This window comes from Hemiscyllium ocellatum, chromosome 3, assembly GCF_020745735.1.
Source record: "Hemiscyllium ocellatum isolate sHemOce1 chromosome 3, sHemOce1.pat.X.cur, whole genome shotgun sequence".
NCBI lineage: Eukaryota > Metazoa > Chordata > Chondrichthyes > Orectolobiformes > Hemiscylliidae > Hemiscyllium > Hemiscyllium ocellatum.
Window position 1 is genome coordinate 61,764,483 of NC_083403.1, and position 23,471 is coordinate 61,787,953.

Below are 23,471 nucleotides of genomic sequence, written 5' to 3' on the forward strand. Positions count from 1 at the left end.
AGAAACGGAGTTTGCGTTTGGAGTCCACTTCATCATCATCATCACATTGTCCACACTCGATCAGGAAAGGATCACTTCAGATCAAGGTCCTGCCCGGCCGTTTTTACACCAAAAAAAACTTTCAAATTTAAATTCCACGCGCAGCCGTTCCAATCAGTGTCACGCACGCGCGGACGTTGGCGTGAAGGGGCGTTGACGCAGGCGCAGTGTGGGGAATCTATTTCCCCGCCCCTTCTTGCTCCCCGCGGGGCTGACGGTGAATTCTCTAGATCGCTTCTCTTTCTCTCCCCAATACTTGTCACCCCGGTCGTCCCGGGCTGAACGTCAGTTCCGGCGGTCAGCAGCTCTTCCCCGGATGTTTGCGGGCTGGGATTAACCCCGGAAATGCCGGATGAAGCTGGTGGGAGCGGAGCGCTGCAGGAATCGCGGCCGGGCCTCGGCAAACTCCGCTTCTGACACCGGCGGCGAACTCGAGGGGCCGAGAGCGGCGGGCGGCCCGGCGGCTTGCGCCAGGGGCCTGGGGTTGACCGCCCTCCACTGCCGGCTGCAGGGATGTCGGCGGAGATCATCGACAACCCCCCGCTGCACTTCGAGGAGATCGACTACAATGAGATTGATGTGGAGGAGGTGAGGCGAGAACCGGACTTGTTCGGGGGGGGGAACTGGTGCAGCTATTGCTGCTGCTGCTGCTGCTGGAGGAGAGACCAAGCCAGGGTAGAGAGTCAGAACAGGCCCCAGTATGGGGAAGGGGAGCGAGTCCTGTCCGCAGCACCCCGCCCCCAGGATCGTCCTTTTTTTGTTTTTAAGAGAATAAGGAAATGGGTGAAAGTCCAGATCATTTTGATGGATTGTAAACACATTAGTGAAAGGTACATCCCGTGCTGTGTAATGTTCTCTGGTAATTTCACACACACTGTCATGCATTGGGAGAGTGTGGGGAGTTTTATTGTGTAGCTTTAAGTTAAACAAAAATGCTTAAACATTTGTTTCTCCCAGTACCCCGCCCCCAACAAAACAATGAGCAACCAAATGCTTACAAATTTTGAATTGGTTAAGTGGGATGCGCTTCTTACATCCCTTGTTTTACTTGAAAGTTTTTGCTTATAAACCCAGCATAAATACGATCAGAAACTATTCGAATAATTTCCTTGTAGATGTCGAACTGACTTCATTTCTTCCCCAGCAATTTGGTGTCCAAACCATAGGTTTATATTCCATATAATTCGCAGCTAATGTATACACTTTGAGTAAGGGGCTATCCGGGTATAAGATTTGCTCCTACAGACTTTCTAGTATTCGAAAGCTTGATGTTATCGGTGAACGTGTAGGTTACCAAGTAATCTTTAGTTTAGATAGTTCAGTTTTTTTGTGGGAAAAAATGCATGCTCTTTGCATGCTCAAGAAAGCTATGCAGAACTTTGTCAGATCTTCACTCTTCTGTATTTAACAATGTTAAATGGCTTTCTTTTTTGAATATGCTGCTGCAATTTTGCTGTAACTGTATTGATAATGCACTGGCATATCCATCTTTGTTAACTGACAAATTCTTCTGGTTCTGATCCTTTGTACAGATGAATTTGAATTTTTTTAGTGAGCATGATTTGCGCTTATTTAGTGTATTGTGTTAAGTGAATGTGGAATTCAGCTGCTTTGTTGAAGGCATTATTTGAATTAAATAAAAAGGTAGTAAATGATTTTGGGATGGAAAAAAACCTATTTGCATATTACCCTATCTCAGTCTATGAGAAAGTCAAGTTCAAGGCTTTTTTTTTAAAAAAATCAACCTGGTGAGAGATGTTATACACATCTCTGGAACGAGTGAGACTTGAACACGACAGCCTGGCCAGTTAGCCACTATATTTTGTGAGCTGAAAATGTGTTGCTGGAAAAGCGCAGCAGGTCAGGCATTATCCAAGGAGCAGGAGAGTCGACGTTTCGGGCATGAGCCCTTCTTCAGGAATGAGGAAGGTGTGTCCAGCAGGCTGAGACAAAGGGTAGGGAGGAGGGACTTGGGGGAGGGGCGTTGGAAATGCGATAGGTGGAAGGAGGTCAAGGTGAGGGTGATAGGCCGGAGTGGGGATGGGGTGGAGAGGAGAGATCAGGAAGAAGATTGTAGGTTAGGAAGGCGGTGCTGAGTTCGAGGGATTTGACTGAGACAAGGTGGGGGAGGGGAAATGAGGAAACTGGAGAAATCTAAGTTCAACTTAGATTAGTTGAACTTAGATTTCTCCAGTTTCCTCATTTCCTCTCCCCCTACCTTGTCTCAATCAAATCTCTCCAACTCAGCACGGCCTTCCTAACCTGCAATCTTCTTCCTGACCCCTCTGACTCCACCCCCACTCCGGCCTATCACCCTCACCTTGACCTCCTTCCACCTATCGCATTTCCAACGCCCCTCCCCCAAGTCCCTCCTCCCTACCCTTTGTCTCAGCCTGCAGGACACAGTTTCCTCATTCCTGAAGAAGGGCACATGCCCGAACTGTCGACTGTCCTGCTCCTTGGATGCTGCCTGACCTGCTGCGCTTTTCCAGCAACACATTTTCAGCTCTGATCTCCAGCATCTGCAGTCCTCACTTTCTCCTACTATATTTTGTGACACTAGACTTGGCAAGAATTTCACTATGTGTGGACTTTTGAAATCATACAATGATTTTGATTTCATTTAAAATTTACAACAGCATGAATTAAAAAAAAAACTATCCTATAGTTCTAAATGTTTCAAACCATCTTGAAGTAATTGAGACTCAAAAAATGACAGTAGAATGCTGCTGCATAGCCCAATCCAATAATTAACCATTGTGGGCTTCCAGCAGAGGTCTCTGCAAAGCCGGAATCTCTGGACTGCGTTCTTACCTGTTCCTAACTCAGATCCAGTGAAGAAAAGTGACTTATTTGAGTAAACTGGTTTTGTAATCATCCTCTCCATCAAATGATTGGAATTAACATCCTGTGGATGAAAATATGATTGATCTTATCTATAAATATGCAGTTTTAGAATATATTTAATTGTTCAGTGTCCAAACTTCCACGTGTTAGAAAAACCTTTTCGTTAAAGCACCAAATGAATGCCCTAAACTTGATATTGAAGCTTTGTTTGATGTTCGCCCTCCAGTGAATTATTTTCCAGGGATGACATAAATGGCAAAATCCATTTGTTCAATGTCATGCTTGAGGGAAATATAAACACATTGTATAAATATGAAAATACAAACAAACAGTTTCTTGCTGTTAGTAGATGGAAAGCAGAACATTGTATAATAAAGTTATTCAAGAATAATAACAATTCTAGATTCTCATGATTGGCACATTGGATGAATACTTTCACCATAGAACTGGTCACTATCTGAAGAACAGAAACTTGCAGCACTGAAATGAGCAGGCAGTGGGGTGTTATATGATTACTTTTCTTGCATAGAGTTGTTACATACAGTACAGACCAAATAGAGACATCCTCTGGTGTAACCATTGAGTGATTTTTTTTTATTTATCCTTTTACGGTTAAAGGAAACTTAGTAAATTATGCATTTCATGTGCTACACACAACAGCTTGATGACACCAAACTAGATGGGAATGTGATGTGAAAGGCTTCAAACAGATTTAGAAAGGCTAAGAGAGAGAGTAAAAACATAGTAAATGGAGTATAATGTGAAAAAAAAATGACACCAACCACTTTGGTAGGAAAAAGAAATGCAGAGCATTTATTAAATGGTGAGAGATTTGGAAGCATGAAAAGCTCCATGTTCCAGTGGCCTCCCAGGAGAAATACACAAACTTGTCAAGCTTATATGTAGCTGTCAAATTTACATGAATACATTAGTGAATGATGAACAAGCCATTTCACGAGAGTTCAAGGGTCTTATGATTGTCCTTTTCTTTTGCACAAGTAAATAATCCATTTGGGACAACTACGGAAGGATGTCTCTGCTTGCAATAGCTGGCAGGTTCAAGAAAAAGTTCTACTCAAAATACTTGTCACAAAATGTGAGCTGTCAAGAATCAAAATTGTCCTCCAAAAAGGCAGAGACATTTGAGGTGTGATATTCACCCTTCAGCTAATGCAACAGAAATGCTGCAAGCAACAGATGGGGCATGCCTGTATACTATTTTACCTTAGCTGACCTGATAAAGGTCTTTGTCGCAATAAATAGAGAAACGCATAAAATTTTAGCCAAATTTGAATGTTTTGATAGAGCCGTAAGATTGATGCAGCACTTTGACAATGGCACATGGTTGGGCTACTGACTGTGGTGAATGTACTCAACACTTTGACTCAACTAGCAGTAGGAACCAGAAGTGTGTGATTCCTTTTGTACTCTTCAGTATAATCTTTGGAGAAACATTTTATGAGTATGTGGATGGAATTTTTATCCAAATTTATAACAAGTGGAAAACACTTCAAACTGAGATGACTGAAAGTCTGAATTTCTGCTGATTGAGCTCTTGTGCATCACAGCTAACATTCAAAGGATCATGGACTGTTTTTCAAAAGTGGTTGATAACTGTAGAATAACCGTCAGCTGAGAGAAGACGGATACTTTGTCAATCATGAAATTCTGACAGTACCCCAGCAACTATAAATAACTTTATTGCAGAGGTACAGTCTCCAGAAATGACTTCATGGACAGTGAAATGCCAGAAAGATTGTCCGAGTAAGCTCGGAACATGCCCAATTAAACAAAAGACTGGTGGATATGCGATAATAAGCTTATAACAAAACTTGCTGTGTATAGAGCTGCGGTAATCCCATACCTCTTATTTATCTTGTAGTCAATGCCTCACAGCCACATTAGAGACACAAAACTGCAGATGCTGGATTTCAAAGTAGACAAGCAGGAGGCTGGAAGAACGCAGCAAGCCAGGCAGCATCAGGAGGTGGGGGAATCGATGTTTCGGGTATAATCTTTCTTCAGGAATGGAAGTGCGGGTAGCAGGAGCTGGACATAAAGTGGGGGGTAGAGGGTTTTGGGTGGGATGGGGAGGGCAGAATGATGACATAATGATATGTGAATGTAGATGGTGGGTATGACCGGTTTGTTGATTATTTAGAACAAATCTGGTTGGTAACTGGAAGGAAGGATCAATAGGTGGAATGGAATGGGAAGGGAAGAGACAGGATTGGAAAGGGAGTCAGGGTATGGTGGGAAGGTTATTTGAAATTGGAGAAGTGTTGAGTTAGGCTGTAAGCTGCCAGGCAGAAGATAAGGTGTTGGTCCGATTCACTATGGCAATGGAGGAGGCTCAAGATAGAAATGTCGACGAGGCAGTGGAAAGGGAAATTGAAATGGGTCAGTGAGACCAAATGTATACTCGGAATGTTTCAGCGAGCATTTCAGCTGGATCCATGAAGACCAGCCTGACCTCCTGGCCATTGCCCATTTCAATTTCCCTTCTCACTCCCTCTCTGACATGTCCATTCTCAGCCTCCTCCATTGCCACCGTAAATCAGATCACAATCTGGAAGAACAACACCTTATCTTCCGAATGGGCAGCCAACAGCCCAGAGAACTCAACATTTGAGTTCTCCAATTTCATCAACCTTCCCACCCCATCCCCTGATTTTCAGTCCTGATGAAGGGCTTTTGCCCGAAACATCGATTTACCTGCTCCTCAGATGCTGCCTGACTGGCTGTGCTTTTCCTGCACCACTCTAATCTAGACTCTGGTTTCCAGCAACTGCAGTCCTCACTTTTGCCCTATTTTCCGGGAGTTGATGTATGTGAGTTTGGCTCTGCAAAGGAAAGGCAACTGACCCTCTGCTTCAGCGTGAAATTCAAGTGCAACAAATATCCCAGGTGGACCCTGATTTTATGGCTGCTTGACTTAAGAATGCTCATACTTACGAACACAATCCTATGCAGGAATATATTAATTTTAAAGGTCCGACTTGCAGATGTTACCTTGTACTTCATGAACGGCTGTTTTATATTGTCCTGTACTGTGTTCCAACTTGCAAATCGATATGCGAATGGAACACATTCACAACCTGGGGACTACCTGCATGTCTAATGCCAATTCTTGACAGAAAGAAGTAAAATGCAGAACAAAAGACATTCTGCAAAACATTTTCTTTATTTTTTTTGTGTAGAGGAAAAAGACTGGCCCATCAATGTCACATGTATGCAGTAGCTTTTGATATAAATTTTGTGTGGCGTTGTGAATTCGACTTCTTCTGTTTCAGTCTTTTTTGAATACCATGACAATCGCACTGGTACTTGGGCATGTACTGTATTATTGTTCTCAGCTGTTTTAATAATCAATCCTTAGCAGCTGTCTTTTTTTCTGAAACATTTTGCTTAGATTTGTAATATAAGTAATTTGCTATTTTTTGTTTTGTCCTACACCTGTAATCAGTGAAGCATTACCTGAAGGCTGTCAGCATATCATAGTACGTTATTTGTCAACTGTGGTGTCTTACAGACTAGTTGGACATATGCAAATATGCAAATTTAATTGATATAAAAGGTTCCCAGTCATCTTGTATTGGACAGAAGCTCAAGGGTGAATTTCCTTCCTCCATGTTTTAATTTAGCAGATAGCATGGATAAAGGAAACAAAATAACTTTAGTAATGCATAGTATAACTATAATGAATACATTGTATGTTACCCTAGGTTTTTGGAATTTTATAGCTTTTTTTAAACCAATCGTTCTCAAGCATCTTTGTCTTCTAGAAAGTGAAATTTAAAATGTGGATAGCAACTTGTATTGAATATCTATTTTGGGAGCTTTTCATCTTTATTTGAAAACAAATATAATATAACATTAACTGCTGAATGTTTTTGGTACCTTTTTCAATTACATCCACAATTCATGTTTGGAATTGGACCAGCAAGTCTAGAAAGCCATCCTAAAACAAAATTAAGTGAATTTTGGTTCCAAACACATTTGGGAGCAAAGTTTTATTTAGCATGCTCTTTTCAATAATTTGTATTCTTCCTGACCAGCCTCCATAAATTTCTTCGTGTCGGACCTCAACCATTTACTTAGTTGACAAGTTAATGGATATTTCTGTACAACATTCAGAAAAGTGCTAACTGGAAGGAACTACTATATTGTGTATAGGAGTTGGGAAGTCATGTTGCGGCTGTACAGGACACTTTTGGAATATTGTGTGCAATTCTGGTCTCCCTCCTATCGGAAGGATATTGTGAAACTTGAAAAGGTTCAGAAAAGATTTACAAAGATGTTGCCACGGTTGCAGGATTTGAGGTACAGGGAGAGGCTGAATAGGCTGGGGCTGTTTTCCCGAAGTATCAGAGCCTAAGGGATAACCTTTGAGGGGAACAAAATCATGAGAGGCATGGATAAGTAAACAGACAAGGTTTTTTTTTCCCCTGGAATGAGGGAGTCCAGAACTAGAGAGCATAGGTTTAAGGTGAGAGGGGAAAAATTTAAAGGAGGCCTAAGGAGCAACTTTTTCACACACAGGGTGGTGCATGTCTGGAATGAGCTGCCAGAGGAAGTGGTGTAAGCTGGTAGAATTATAACACTTTAAAAGGCATCTGGATGGGTGTATGAATAGGAGGGGTTTGGAGGGATATTCGGGCAAGTCCTGGCAAATGGGTCTCGGTTAGGTTAGGCTATCTGGTCAGCTTGGGTGAGTTGGATTGAAGGGTGTTTTTCTGTGTTGTATGTCTCTGACTACAATGAGGTTGTGCTGTAAAGGTTCACTTCCAGGTCGCTAGTCCCTTCTTTCTTAATATGATACTTATGGGGAAAAAAAAACTTTCTTTTTAATTGCTGGTACCATCTTCTGGAAACTAAATGCTCAAACTACATCCAAAAAATATGAGATATTTCACGAAATTTTATTGAGTTTGTAATTCACTGATTTCCTCAACAGCCAAGTTGATTCCTATGGATCTGAGTTCTGTAGTAGTTTAAATATCTTGTTTGTGAGAACTTGTATTGTGTTCCTTGCATAGAAAAACAAAACAATGTTACCATGTGCCTCCAACAGATGGCTGAATTAGGACGCAGTACCTGTACCAAGTTGAAATATGAGATTTCTTCATTTGCCATTTTAAACGACATTAGCCTCTTTTACTACAGCTGTATTTGTTAATGCTACTTTCCAGTTGGCAAAGACATTTGATGTGAATGCATACAATATTCAAAATGACCAATTAAAATAAAATCAGTTGGACTAGTTGTCAAAAAAAAGTTTTTAATTGAATAATAATTCTATCCTTACATAGTTTATAATTTCTGATCACATTTTCAGCATTCCTTCCTCTTCTTATTTTTCTCCCAGTGTTCCAATAACACAATAAGTCCACCTTTTTAATATTTTGGATTTTTTAAAATACATTTACTCTGGATGTCTTTTTTTTTAAACTGAAGTTCAAAAATCTGTGCGCAAACACGTGGGTTAGTTAATAAGTGAGCCATAGGCTAATTGAAATTTGTATGATTTGCTTGTAAAGCAAACTGTAGAAATGTGCTATTTCATATTAACCATGTTAAATCTGCTTACATCAATTACTGGAAAAAATAACAAATACAGAGACAATTAAAAACTTTCCACGGTAAGCCTTCACTAAAGTCCATTTTATCCACCGAGGATATTTTGCATGCAAAAAAAATTATAAATTCAGCTGGCTTACGAATGTTCTTCATGAGGAACCTGCCATTCTGTATCAGGACTACTGAACAACCTCGGTTATCCACATGTCAATTATCCAAATTTCAGATTATCTGAACAAGATCTCCAGGTTCCGTAAAAACATTATCTGTTGTCCGAACAATCAGTTTTCTGAGCAAAATACTCCCTACCTGTCTCATTCGGATAATCGCGGTTGTTCTGTATATCTATCTTTGTGTCACTGACAATTTAGAGATTCAGTGAGGTGAGCTTTAGAATTGGTATGATAGCACGCTATGTAGTCGATAATAAGTTTAGATTTTACATAGCAAAATCGAAGCATATTCTCATTTCTCATTTGGTCATCAATACTGCGGGAAGTTCAACTGTAATGTAAGGCTGGAAATATGTCTCATTTATTTTCTATCAATGGACACATGCTCATAAATACAAAACAGGAGCAGGAATAGTCCATTCATCCTCTATAGTCCCTTCAGCTATTCAGTGAGATTATGACTGATCTAATTGTGGCCTCTGTTCCATATTCCTGTTTGCCCTTTGGTGGATTATTGATTGAAAAGGGAGTCAAGAGTTCTCCCTTTTCCTTGAAAGTATTCAATGACCCAGTCTCCATTGCTGTCTGAGAAAGACCATTCCAAAGCCACTTTTTGAGGGGAGTCATCTTTCTTATCTTTGTCTTAAATCAAGACCCCTTATTTTTGAACTGTTTAATATTCCATATTCACGTAGTTTAGAAGAATAAGGTGTGATCTCCTGGAAGCCTGTAAAACTCTAACAGGGCAAGACAGGATAAATGCTCCCAATTACCAGAGTGTCCAGAACCCTGAGTTACAATCTAAGGATGCAGAATAGACCATTTCGGACTGAACTTTCTTTTCACCCACAGAGTGGCAAGCCTGTGGAATCCTCCACCACGGAAGGTGATCAGAACATTGAATGTTTTCAAGAAGGGGTTAGATACAGTTCTGGAGGCTGAATGTATCAAAGGGTATGGGGAGAGAGTAGGAATAGGACACTGAATTGGATGGTCAACCAAAATCATTTTGAATGGGAGAGTAGGCTCATCGAGGTGACAGGCCTACTCCTATTTTCTATGTTTCTGTTTGTTCCATAGTTCTAGTCTCTCTCAGAAGGGGAAACATTCTGTTAGCATGCACCCTGTCAAGTCCTCTTGGAATCATAAATGTGCCAATAAGATCACTCCTGACTAACATTTTCTCATATAATCACTAATACCTAATGCTATGGGGGTGGGCAGAACATAGAAATCCACTTATTCCCACTGTTTGCCTTTGATTAATCCATTCTGAAATTATCCAATTGAATTAATCCTTCCAAATGTTCTGCTCTCACATATTTTGTGATGGATGCTAACATTTTCCGTATTACTGATGATCAGCTAACAACTCGACTGAAAATGTGTTGCTGGTCAAAGCACAGCAGGCCAGGCAGCATCTCAGGAATAGGGAATTCGACGTTTCGAGCATAAGCCCTTCATCGGCATTCCTGATGAAGGGCTTATGCTCGAAACGTCGAATTCCCTATTCCTGAGATGCTGCCTGGCCTGCTGTGCTTTGACCAGCAACACATTTTCAGCTGTGATCTCCAGCATCTGCAGACCTCATTTTTTACTCAGTTACCAACTCGGTAATTCTGTTTCTCCTCTCCCTTTTTAACAAGTGGATTACATTTGAGATGCTCCAATCTGTAGGAACTGTTCGACAGTCTGTTGAATTTTGGAAGGCGACCACCAATACATCCAAAAATAGCTAGGGTCATTTCCTTTAGTACACTAAAGGATTGGTGTACCAGAACACTGGAATATAAATTATCTGGTTCTGGTTATTTGTCAGCCTTTAATTCCATTAATTCCCTAGCACTACCGGTGTTTTCTTTCTAATATGGATATTCTTCAACTATACCCTCTCAGTAGGCTCTTGTTTCCCTAACATTTCTAAGACCGAACCAAAGCATGTGTTTCATTCTTCTGTGATTTCTTTTTCTCCATTAGAATTTTCCCAGCTTCTGGCTGTAACGGATTTACATTTGCTTTAACTAATCATCTTCTCTTCCCAAATTTATGGAAATGTTTACTATCAGTTTGTATTTTCCCTGCAATTTTGCTCTCGTGGTATTTTCCCTTTCTCTTGTTTGAACCTTTTGTCCTCTCTCACTGAATTCTAGAGTTATCTCTGTCCTCAGGGTGCTACCTTTTCTAGAAATTTTGTGTGCCCCCTCTTTGGATCTAATACTGTCTCCAATTTTATAAGCAATGGTTGAGCCACGCTTTTTTTTCTTATTTTTGTGCCAGACAGCAATGAATAAAGTAATTTGTGCATTCTTCTTTTCAGGATGAACTATCTATTATCAATCCCTTTTAGTAAGGTTACTCAATCCAACCTTGGCAATTCATACCTCGTGTCCCTTAATTTAGATTCAGAACTTTAGTTTTGAATTCAAGTACTTCACTTCCCGACCACGGGAACCCACATAATCCTAAGTGAGGTGTAAATTTGTTTTGCTGAATTTGCCTTTGCCAGAAGGTGTTTATGGGATGCTGCTATATTAGAACAGTTGATGGGTCGTAGTTAACTAATACATTACTTTAACTCTATCAAAATACTTACAACCAAAAATGAATTAGCATTGTTTTATTTTAAAATTTGGTTTAAGAATAAATCATGTTTTCCTTAAAGCCTAGTAGTTTGATCAATTGAATTAGTGGGCGGCACGGTGGCACAGTGGTTAGCACTGCTGCCTCACAGCGCCGGAGACCCGGGTTCAATTCCCGACTCAGGCGACTGACTGTGTGGAGTTTGCACGTTCTCCCCGTGTCAGCGTGGGTTTCCTCCGGGTGCTCCGGTTTCCTCCCACAGTCCAAAGATGTGTGGGTTAGGTGAATTGACCATGCTAAATTGCCCATAGTGTTAGGTAAGGGGTAAATGTAGGGGTATGGGTGGATTTCGCTTCGGCGGGTCGGTGTGGACTTGTTGGGCTGAAGGGCCTGTTTCCACACTGTAAATCTAATCTAATCTAAATTACATTTGAAACGCAGCACCTTAAGCTTGCTTTTAAATAAGATAAAAGTTATGGTCTAGGCTATCTCCTTGATATGTTTTGAAGGGGCTTGGTCTCGTCCATAACATCAGTTCACAATAGCCTGTTATCTGTTTGATTCCTCATTAGAAAGGTGTCAAAAAAAAGTGCACAGTCCATGAAATCACCCTCCGGAACATCATTATAGTTTGGTTTATCTAATCTACATGTAAATTGCAGTCGCCCAAGATGACAGTTGCTATCCTTATTGCCTGCATCTCTAATTTCCTACTTAATGTCTTCCCTCATATTTCCATTGAACCTTCTCTGAACTGTTTCTTATTTTCTCATCCTTCTGAAATGAGAAGTTCATCTATACACCATATAGATGGTTCTGGTGTAACACAATAGTTCTGTTCTTGTCTGATTTTGCATTGTAAGGAAATCATGCAGCAGTTGTGCAAGTTAAACTAATGGTGCCAGAATTGTGTTATCACCGGTACAGGTAAGGAAAGTTCACATTTCACAAATAATGGTAGAAATTCTTCAGTTGCATTAAAACCAGTTTGTGTTGAAGAAACATGCATTATAGCAGAACCAACTACTCCAAAAGTGGTCTCATCAATGCTACAATTAATCATAGCAAAATATTCCTAGTTTTATATACTAATCTACTTGCAATAAAGAGCAACTTTCCATTTTTCTTCCTAGTCAGTTACTGTACCTGACTAGCTTTTATGGATTTGTGTACCAGAACACTTGGATGACTCTGTACTACTGAGGTCTCTCAAGTTAAATGATATGCATCTTGATTCTTGTCAAATTCGATACATTCACCTTTTTTTCCACATTATGCTTCATACGTCAACCTTTTCCACTCACTTTAATCTATCGGTATCCCTTTGCATCTGCTCATGTCCTCATCACAGCTTCAAACCAAAAAAAATGTTGCAGCACAGAAAGGTGCTCATTCAGCCCCTCATGTTTGGCTCAGCTAAACAAACTAGCTGCAATTGTCATCCCATCTTCCAGTACCTGATCTGAAGGATTGCAAGCAACAGGTAACAGTATTTCATGTACAAATTTGGGTTCCTTCTAAATGAATTGAATATTTCTGCCACCAAATGGGCAACACATTTCAGTCACCCACCATCCTTTCATGAGAATGGTTTTTCCTCCTGTCCTCTCTATTCCTTCTACCACTCATTTTAAATCTGTGCCCTGGTAATTGACTTTGTCACATTTCTATTTGTATCCTCTACAGTGAAGACCGACACACAATTCATCTTCCATTTGCATATCTTTCGTTGTTTATTCTCCAGACTTCCCTCTCCACTCTATCAAAGTCACCTCGTAATTTTATACACCTGAATTCAGTCACACTTTCTCTGTTCCAAAAGAAACAACCCTACTCTATCTAATATTTACTCAAAGCTGCAATTTTAAAGCCTGGACAGCTATCCTATAACTTTGTTACTTTTCTACCTACCTGGTTTCATCAGCAAATTTAGCAAAAGTATGTTCAATGTCTTCATCCAAATCTTTACATATTACCAAATACTTAAGGCTCTCATAGTATTTGTCACATTCTACCAACCTGAAAATGATCCATTTATGTCCACCCCATCAATCTTATGGCTAGTACACTACTCTCCACACCATACACACATTTTGTGTAGTAACGTTTGATGCCACATGGCTTCTAAAAGTCCAAGTACATCCACCCATTTGCATTTATGTGCACTGTTTGCTACTTCCGAAAAGAATGGTCACCATTCGAGGTAATGATTTCCCTTTGACTCTGTCTCATTACATTAAGATTTTTTTAATGTTCTGCTATAACCTTAAAAAATGATTCTAGCAGATGTTAGGCTAGGTGGCTAATCCTTCTTTGTTTTCTGTTGCACTCCTGTTTTACGTAGTGAAATCATAATCATGATTTTCCAATCTGATAGATCCTAGGGAATTTTGGAAAATTAAAACTAATGCATTTATCTTGGCAGCTGCATCTTTAAACCCCCTGGAATGATATTCATTAGGGCCACATAACTTGTCAGACTTCAACCTTATTTATTTTCTCAGTACCCTTTCCATGCTGATTATAATTCTTCTAAGTTCAGTTTTAAAGAAAGACATTTTGTCAAAGCTTTTAATCTTGTACTAATCAGGACAATACATAAGGATACCAGTTAAGTAAGAAAACCAGCATTATACCGTGTGAAGCGAGTGCTGATTAGTTGGCAGCTGGACTCATTCTTTGAGATGCTGCTGTGGAAAATGCACTCATTATTGATATTTTGTTTGTTTAAAATTTAACTAGGTGACAAACTTTGGGTTATGGTATGAGAAATGAACCAAATCAGAGTCAACCTGCCTAGTTTATAATTTAAATGAAACCTGGCAGTTGACTGTCAAACATCATTAACTAGGGCATTCTCCATAGCAAAGATCAGAGCTTACTTTCCAAAAAAATCAGCACACACCTCTCTAAAAGTATAAACTTTTTTTTTATCCAAGTTGATATTTCTGCAAATTTGTCTTGAGTGTAAGATGCATAAACAAACATTTTTTTTAGCAATACTCAATTTCCATAAGATCAAACGACTATTGTTTTTAAACTCCAAATTCCCTCATCCATGTTTATTCACAGTTTTCTATTTGTATCCTCTACAATGAAGACTGACCTATAATTCAAATGCCATTTGAATGTTTTCCATTGTTTATTCTCCAGACTTTCTCTCTGGAAGAGTAAAGGTCACTTTACACCTCTGTCTTTTTAAAATACTGTTACATATAAACATATGAATTAGTCTGCAGGAATATGCCATTCTACTCCTCAATCCTACTTTGCCATTTAACAAAATCATGGCTGATTTGTTAACTCTCTCTACATTCCCACCTGCCTATTATTATGATTCAGACCGGTGGTAATACTAGACTAGTCAGATTCGAAGGTGAAAGCTGGGATGATAGCCCTTATATTTTATTTTTGCACTTTGGTTACCATGAAGGTCAGTCACTGAATATAATACATTGCCAGTCTTGTCTATATATATGACAAAGAAAAGCATAGGTTTATTACACTAAATATATATTTTATTAAATGAGATCTCACCATAAACAGCTCTATTTCACATCAATATCTGTTTATAGATTCTCAACTCATGTGAAGTATCGCTCCTATCTTTCCCAATTTATTTCTCAACTGATTTTCTGGACATTCATTCTCTCGCTGTCTCCTAAAGATGCAGATATTTAGTGAACTAATCATCACTGTACCCGTATAATTTTATCCGTCTGTCGAATCATAGAAATCTTAGTGTGAAAATAGGCCATTCAACCACATTGACCCTCTGAAGACCAGACCCACCACCTCTCCCCTATTCCTGTAATTCTGCATTTCCTATGGCTAGCCTGCACATTTCTGGACACTACGGGCAATTTAACAGGTCCAATCCACCTAACCTGCATGTCGTTGGCCCATCGAAAAAAGCCAGAGCATCTAGAGGAAACCCAGTGGAAATGAAATCAGGTTCCTGATGCTGTGAGGCAACAATGTTAACCACTGTGCCACCTCTGTGTAAATTAAAATCTCCCATGATTATCGCCTTGCTTTTTTTTAAATATACTTCCTTTTTATACTCCATTCTACTGTGTGGGTACTGTTTAAGGGCCTGTGCATAACTTGCACAAGTGATCTTTTGCCTTTACATTTCTCATCTCTGACCAGACTTCAATATCCTGGTTTCCTGAACATAGGTCATACATCTCTATTGTGCCAATATCTGCATTAGTTGCAGATATATCCCTCCAGTTTTTCCTAGCCTGCCATTCATATGTGACCTGTGCCTTTCAGTATTCAGGTTCAAATCTCTGTCATCCTGTTGGCATGTCTATGTCATGGCTGCAATGTTGTACTTATTTGATTCTGGAGCAGTACCAGAAGGTTGGAAAACTGCCAGTGTGACAGCTGTATTCAAAAGGGAGGGAGTCAAAAAGTGGGCATCTATAGACTGATTAGTCTAACAATCTATTGTTGAAAAAGATTTGGATTTGAGTATTAAGGAAGCAATAGCAGAACAATTGGGAAATCATAATTTAATCTAGCAGACTTTTTGTATGGTTTACCAGAATGGAAATAGCGTCTGACTAATTTATTAAAGTCTTTAGAGAGAGTCTCAATCAGGATAGAGAGAGCGGAACCAATAGATGTGTTGTATTTGGACTTCCAGACGATGTTCAGCAGGATACCTCTCAAAGAGTTAAGCCATAAAGTAAGAGTCCACAGTGTTGAAGGTAGTATGTTGGCATGGATAGAGAATTGGCTAATGGGCAGGAAGTATTGTGTAGGGATATGGGGTTGGTGACTTGTGACTTGGGGAATACAGAAAGAAATTGATCGGTTTAACAACAAAAAGTGGGCAAATGGTGTATACTGTGGAAAATATTTAGCTCCGTTTGGAAGGGAGAACAAAAGTACACAATATTATTTAAATGCAGAAAACTGCAAAAAGTTACAACACAAAGTAACCCAAGTTCTTTTGTGCATAAAACACAAAGCTAGCACACAAGTGCAGCAGGTCATTAGGAAGGTCCACGAAATGTCAGCGCTTGTGTCAAGCGGACTATGATATGAGAAAAAAGAAGTCTGACTACTGTACAAGGGCTAGTGAGACAATGTCTGGAGTATGTGAGCAGGTTTCATCCCTACTTTAAGAAAATATGTTATTTCATTGGAAGCAGTTCAGAGCAGGTTCACTAGAATGGTCCCTGGTGTAGAGGGATTGCCTTATGAACAAAGGTTAACAGGTTGGGATTCTACTAATTGGAATTTGAAAGAATGGGAGGTGATCTCATTGAAACAAATAGGATTTTTAAAGGGCTTGACAGGGTAAATGATAGGATGTATCACCTCATAGGAGAGTCTAGGACCAGAGGTCATAGTCTCAAACCAACCATTTAAGACTGGGATGAGGAATTTCTTCTCCAAGTTATGAGCGTTTAGAACTCTGATATAAAACCTTCAGTTTCAAAGAAGGTAAAAAAGCTAAAAGGATATTTGAAAAGAGCGAAAGAGTGGAAAACTGGTTTTATTTTTAAAGATCCATGGCAGGCTTTACTTTCAAGACCTAAAAGAAAATTAAATGTAATCCTCTAATTTCCTGTGACTGTCAATTGCAAAGAAAAGTTCTGTTTCAGATAATGTGGCACTAAGATGAATATTAAGCCTTTTTGGTGGCACAACTTCATGCATTGCATTAATCAAAAATAGTTCTATGCTGTCATTTACAATTTTGCAATGTCCAAGTGGAAAACCTTTCTGCAAAGTATTGTCTGATAAAATACTTGTCTGATGACCTGGAGTAAATGCATCCCTCTAGTCTGGTTTGAATTTATATGAAATAGAGATTCAAGTTTTGAATAGTTATTACAAGGTTAACTGATCTCAATCAGAATAATAGTCATGGAACAATAATTTGCCATCATCGAAAGACACAGTGATCCAGACAGATATTTGATCCATTAGCAGACACAGGAATTAAGAATGAAGGTCATGCTTCAAGCTATGAAAAGGCCAACAGAGGTTTTGGTCAACTGAAGTTTGTGGAGATTGGAATGTTAGCATTGTAGTGAAAATAGATTATTAATATTCAACTTTCAACATTTGAATTTAATGTAATGATCACAGTCTAAAAATGCTTTCAAAAAGGACAATATGATCACCTGACCAGATTCAGTTTGAGTGAGGGATTTGGTTCGGAAATTACAGTTGCTAAACTTAAGTAAAGGTTGCTACAAAGCACTGCAAGCAGAAATGGCTAGGGTGCACGGAGTTTAGCAGAAATAATGGTTCATGAACAATGGCAGTCATTTAAGAAATTAGTTCATGACTCTTAGGGGGTAAATACAATCATGGTTAACGAACTAAGTTAAAGATGATATTAAATTAAAATAAAATTTGTGCAATGTTACCAAGTTTAGTAATAAGCCAGAGGGCTGGGAAAGTTTAAAGTCCAACAAAAGATGACCCCAAATAATAGTGAAAGATTAAACTTTGATAGACTAATAAATACTACACAAAATGATGAGTTTTTTTTAAATAGATGAAAAGGAAGACAACAGCCAAAGTGAATGTAAGCCCCCCAGAATTAGGCTGGGAAAATCAAGGAAATGGGTTCAGTAAATACTGTGCATCAGTCTTTACATAGAAGGTATAATCGCAGTCCAAAAATACTGAATAATCAAGGGGTAAAAGTAGGGGAGTGGAAATAAAGACAATAATTATCACAAGAGAAAATTAATGAGGCTAAAGGCTGATGGTCTCCTGGATGCGATGCATTGAATCTTAGGATATTAACAGAAGTAATGACAGAGATAATGGGTGCACTGATAGTAATGTTCCAAGAATCCTTAAATTCTGGAAAAGTCCCAGAAGAACAGAAAACTACTAACGTAACATCCTTGTTCAAAAAGGGTGAGAGACAAAAAAAAGTTAGTATAAGGCAATTCGCTTAACAGCTGTTATTTGAAAATATTATAGTCATTTAGAAAGAATGTAGTAGCAGAGTAATCCTGCAAATTCAGCATGACTTCATGAAGGGGAAATCATGCCTGACAAACTTATTAAATTCTTTGATGAGGTAACAAACAGGTTAAATAAAAGGGAAGCAATGGATGTGTCGTTTTCAGAATTTTCAGATGTTCCAAAGGAATTTAAAGTACAACACATTAGGCCACTTAATAGGATAAGATCCCTTGACTTTGAAGTAATATGTTTGCATGGATAGAGAATTGGCTAACTGGATAACTAGTGCTGAGGCCATAATTATTGACTATGTTACCAATACTGTTGCCAAATTTGCAGATGACACAAAAATAGGTGGGAAAGCAATTGTGAGAATGATGCAGAGTTTGCAGAGGGATTTAGACAGGTCTTGGCAGATGAGATATAATGTGGAAAAATGAGAGGTTATGCACTTTCGACAGAAAGGAAAAAGTAGCTTAATATTTAAATGGAAAGAAAAAAAACGGGATTGGGGTTCTTATGCATGAATCACAAAAACTAATGTACAGGTTCAGCAAATCGTAGGGAAGGCAAATGGCATGTTGACCTTTATTTCAAAGGAAATAGGATATAAAAATGGGGAGATCTTGCCAAAACTATACAAGACACCAGTTAGACCGCACCGATAATGCTGTGAGGAGGTTCTGACTCCTTATCTAAGGAAAAATATTCAGACATTGGAGACAGTCCAGAATATGTTCACTACGTTCATCCCAGAGATGGAGGGATTCTTTTATGAGGAAAGATTGAGTAGATTGGACTTGGACTTTGTATTCATTAGAGTTTAGGAGAATAATGGATGATCTTACTAAAACAATACAAAATTCTTAGAGGGCTTTCCAGGGTAGTCGTTGCAAGGATATATTCTCTTTTGGGTGGGTCCAGCACCACAAGGTATAATCTCAGAGTATGGGGTCACCTATTAAGGACTTATGAGGAAGAATTTCTTCTGAGAGTAGTGATCTGTGAAATTGTTTACTGCGGAGGGCTGTAGAGACTACATATTTAAGTATATTTAATGTTAGGATAAAATTTTTACTCAGTAAGGGAATCAAGGGTAATGGGAAAAGTGCAAGAAGGTAGATGTGAGGATTATCCAATCATGTCTGATCTTATTGAATGACAGGGCAGATTTGATGAGTTGAATATGTCCTCATGCCTTTTACGATCATAAGCCAAACTCATGTTCTGCGAACATGAATCAGTCTGAGCCAAAATTAACATAGTTATGTGGTAAGAAGTAAAGATATAGTCACCATCCTCCCAGAGGACCACAGGACTATGCTCAATTAGATAGAGATAACTGATAATTTTTACCTGAGGGTCACCGTGTCTCAGGTAAGGGGCAAGATTGAGAAGGCAGGGCCTTCTTGGTAACCTCAGCTAGGGTGGGAATTGATCCTATGCTGATGGTGTAGCTCTGTTTTGCAAAACAGTCGTCCAGTTAACTGAGCTAACTATCATCAGTCATCTGTCTCTAATGAGAGAGCAGCCCTATGGTCCTATGGAACTATGGTCATAATATAGAGTCATAGAGCTGTACAACATGGAAACAGACCCTTCAGTCCAACTCGTCTGTGCCGACCAGTTTTCCGAAATTAATCTAGCCCCATTTACCAGCATTTGGCCCATATCCCTCTGAAACCATCCAGGTGCCTGTTAAGTTTGTAATTGTACCAGCCCACACCACTTCCTGCAGCAATTTATTCAATACAAGCACCTCCCTCTGAGAAAAAGTTGCCCCTTAGGTCCTTTTAAAATATTTCCCCTCTTGCCCTAAACCTATGCCTTTTCGTTTTGGACTCCCTCACCCTGTGATAAGACCTTGGCTATTCACCCTATCCATGCCCCTCGTGATTTTATAAACCTCTGTAAGGTCGCCCCTCAGCCTCTGACGTTCCAGGGAAAATAGCCCCAGCCTATTCAGCCTCTCACTATAGCTCAAACCCTCTATAATCCAATCAACATTCTTGTAAATCTTTTCTGAACCCTTTCAAGTTTCACAACATCCTTCCTCTTGGACAGAGACCAGAATTGCATGCAGTATTCCAAAGGTGCCTTAACCAACGACCTGTACAGCTGCAACGTGACCTCCCAACATCTATACTCGGTGCACTGACCAATAAAGCAAGCATGCCAAATGCCTTCACTATATAAAAACCAAAAGAGCTGTGGATTCTTTAAATCAGAAGCAAAAACAGAAGTTGCTGGAAAAGCTCATCAGGTCTGGCAGCATCTGTGAAGAGAAATCAGAATTAACATTTTGGGTCTGGTGACCCTTCCTGAGAACTAATAGTAGCTAGGAAAATATTTTATATGCAGAAGTGTGGGATGGTGGGTGAGTGGGGGGTGGTTAAGGAGTAAACAATAGATGGGGATAGAGCCCAAAGAGAGAGAACAGTTGGACAGAGAAAGGAGCGGATATCAATCTAGGTAGGTGAATAGCTGTTAATGGGGACTGTTAGTGGCTAACAATTGGTAGTGTGTAATGGCAGACGATATAATAACAAGACCTGGTGTATGGGGTGTGGGGCTAGGACATGAGAGAGTTCAAGCCCTAAAATTATTGAATTTTAGAGTCCAGAAGGCTGTAGGGTTCCCAAGTGGAAAATGAGGTGTTGTTCTTTCAGCTTGCGCTGAGCTTCGCTGGAACAGTGCAACAAGCCTGAGACAGATGTTGGCCAAGGAACAAGGTGATGTGTTGAAGTGGCAGACAACTGGAAGTTCAGGGTGATTTTTGTGGGCAGAATATAGCCGTCACCCAGTCTATACTTTGTTTCTCCAGTGTAGAGGAGACCACAATGTGAGCAGTGAATGCAGTAGATTAGAATGTTAGAAGTGCAGTAAAGTGCTCCTTCATTTGGAACGTATGTTCGGGCCCTTGGATACTGAGAAGGTAAATGGGCAGGTGTTAGACCTTCAGCAGTTGCAGGGGAAGGTGCTGTGAGGCTTGGGAGGAGTGTTGGGAGTGGAGACAGAGTGGACCAAGGTGTTCCAGAGGGAATGGTTCCTGCAGATGGCAGACAAGGGAAGGGAGGGGAATATGGGGCATCTTGCTGGAGGTGGTGGAAATGATGGGTGGTGATATGCCGGAAGCAAATGCTGGTGGGATGGTAGGCAAGGACAAGGAGAGCTCTATTTCTGTTGTGGGACAGAAGAGTGGGGGTGAGGGTGGAAGTGTGGTAGATGGGCCAGACTCAGTTGAGAGCCTTGTGTTCAACGATGCCAGGGGAGTCTCAGTTGAGGAAGAAGATGGACATTTCAGAGGCTCCCTTGTCAAAGTTAGACTCAGCACCGTTCCTTGTGGCACACTCCTGGTCACAGGCTGCTAGTCTGAACAGCAACCCTCCACTAGCACACTCTGTCTTCTACCTTTGAGTCAGTTCTGTATCCAAATGTCTAGTTCTCCCTGTACTCCATGTGATCCAACCTTGCTAATCAGTCTACTATGAGGAACCTTCTCAAATGCCTTACTGAAGTCCACATAGATCACGTCCACTACTCTGCCCTCATTAATTCTCTTCGTTACTTTTTCAAGAGACCCAATGAAGTTAGTGAGACACCAGTCTGTGAGGATTCCCTCCAACAACTTGCCCACCACCAATGTCTGTCTTTAACAGAGTTGTAAAATGGCACTGGCACTCCATTCCACATCTCCCATATACCTTTGTTGAGTTTCACATTGGGATGACAAGTTTTCCATTCCGTATTCAACTGAACAAGAATGTGCAAATGGACCTTTATCAACAAGGTAGAGACTAAGAAAAATGGATTTATAAACAAGCTCTCTGCTTTTCTCTCTACTCAAGCTAAAAAGACAGTGCCTGGCCAAACAAGAGTGACTTGAAATGACAGTCCTTCACCAAGACCTCAAAGATATCTGCAAATTTCACCATGGGTGAGGAAAATGACAACAGATATACCATTAGGGTTCAGGTTTCAATTTTGCAGCTTAAGTCTGAAACCTTTAAAATGCAATCGCCTTTACCTTCCTGTCTATACTAAACACTTGTACCTTCTTTGTAAGCTTATTGCCTATCTTTCTGTATTTGGTTTTTGCATCCTCTTATTTTGTGGGTTTAATCGGTAACAAAATGCAATTCTTTTTCATGGAACACCTTTAGTTTGGCTCTCCATGTTTGAGCTAGTTAACGCAATTTAATGCTACTGATCGTAAGTTTTTAAAATACAAGTCAAGCCCAGAGGCAACCTTAGCTGGTCACTTTGTAGATCATTGGAGGCTGACCAGGAGAGTATTGAAATTATCAAATTTGGAAGCAGTAAAAACATAAGAGTTTCAGTAACAGGTGGTGTATAACAGATGGAGGGCTAAATTATTTAATTATTCTACACAAATACTTTTGTTAAATTCTTGTTAGGCTTAAGAGTTGTTGATTTCGTTCTATATTACCGTATATACTCAAGTAATAGGCGATCTCCTGTAAAAGTCAAACCCCTATTTTCGGCCAAATAACCTGAAATTTTCCATACATCTAATGTGTAAAAGTCAGCCCTAGTTCGTCACAGATAACAGATTAATATTTGAGTCAGTGTGCTGGCCGTCACGTCCCGCTCCAGCTTTCCAGTCTGCCGGTTGTTCCACTCCGCTCCCGGTCTTCCAGTTCGCTTGCTGTTGTGTTCCACTATGGGTTTTCAAAATTACTATCGTGTGTTTTTTTTCTTTGTTTAGAGATCAGTTGAGCTGCTATTGATATGGTATGAATTTTGACGGGCAAGAATTTCAGACACTCAAAAGTAGTATCCATGTAATAGTCAGCCCCATAAATTTAACCTTTAAAAGTTCGAACAAGTTTGACTATTACTCAAGCATACATGGTATTTGTCTGGGAAAAAAGACACCTTTTGTCTTCAGGACCTGTCACAAGCAAGGTTCCCTCTAAACTGCACGATCACAGTCGTTCCAAGGTTCAAGCAAAATGATCGGCATCAGCACACCAATTTTGCCTTGATGTCCGGTTTCAGACCTCACGACTGTGCGTGGACCTCAGAGGCCCCATGCAGCCAGAAAGTAAGTTTAAAGGCAGCTCTGGTCACAAAAACACCAATTGATGGAGAAAAACAAATAACTGTATGAGAAGCATTTGATGATTAGTTAGCCAGTGGATTCTTATTGATAGAGATGTCACTGTAGAGCATGGAACCATTAATGATGATTGACACTTAACTGTTGGGATTTGTTTACATTTTAAAGTAAACAAATTGCCTGGTTAGAGCTGTGCCATAAGAAGTGAACCAGTGAATGGC

General features: G+C 39.8%; 1 protein-coding gene across 2 annotated transcripts in view; it reads left to right on the top strand.

Annotated features, from left to right (window-relative positions):
* Positions 1-251: 251 nt before the first annotated feature.
* map3k7 (mitogen-activated protein kinase kinase kinase 7) overlaps positions 252-23,471 on the top strand; it is a 128,705-nt gene continuing 105,485 nt past the window's right edge. For both annotated transcript variants that reach the window (XM_060850382.1, XM_060850390.1), the window contains exon 1: positions 252-627. In XM_060850382.1, coding sequence (XP_060706365.1) covers positions 553-627 — 75 coding nt within the window. In that variant the 5' untranslated portion in view covers positions 252-552. The remainder of the gene's footprint in view (positions 628-23,471) is intronic.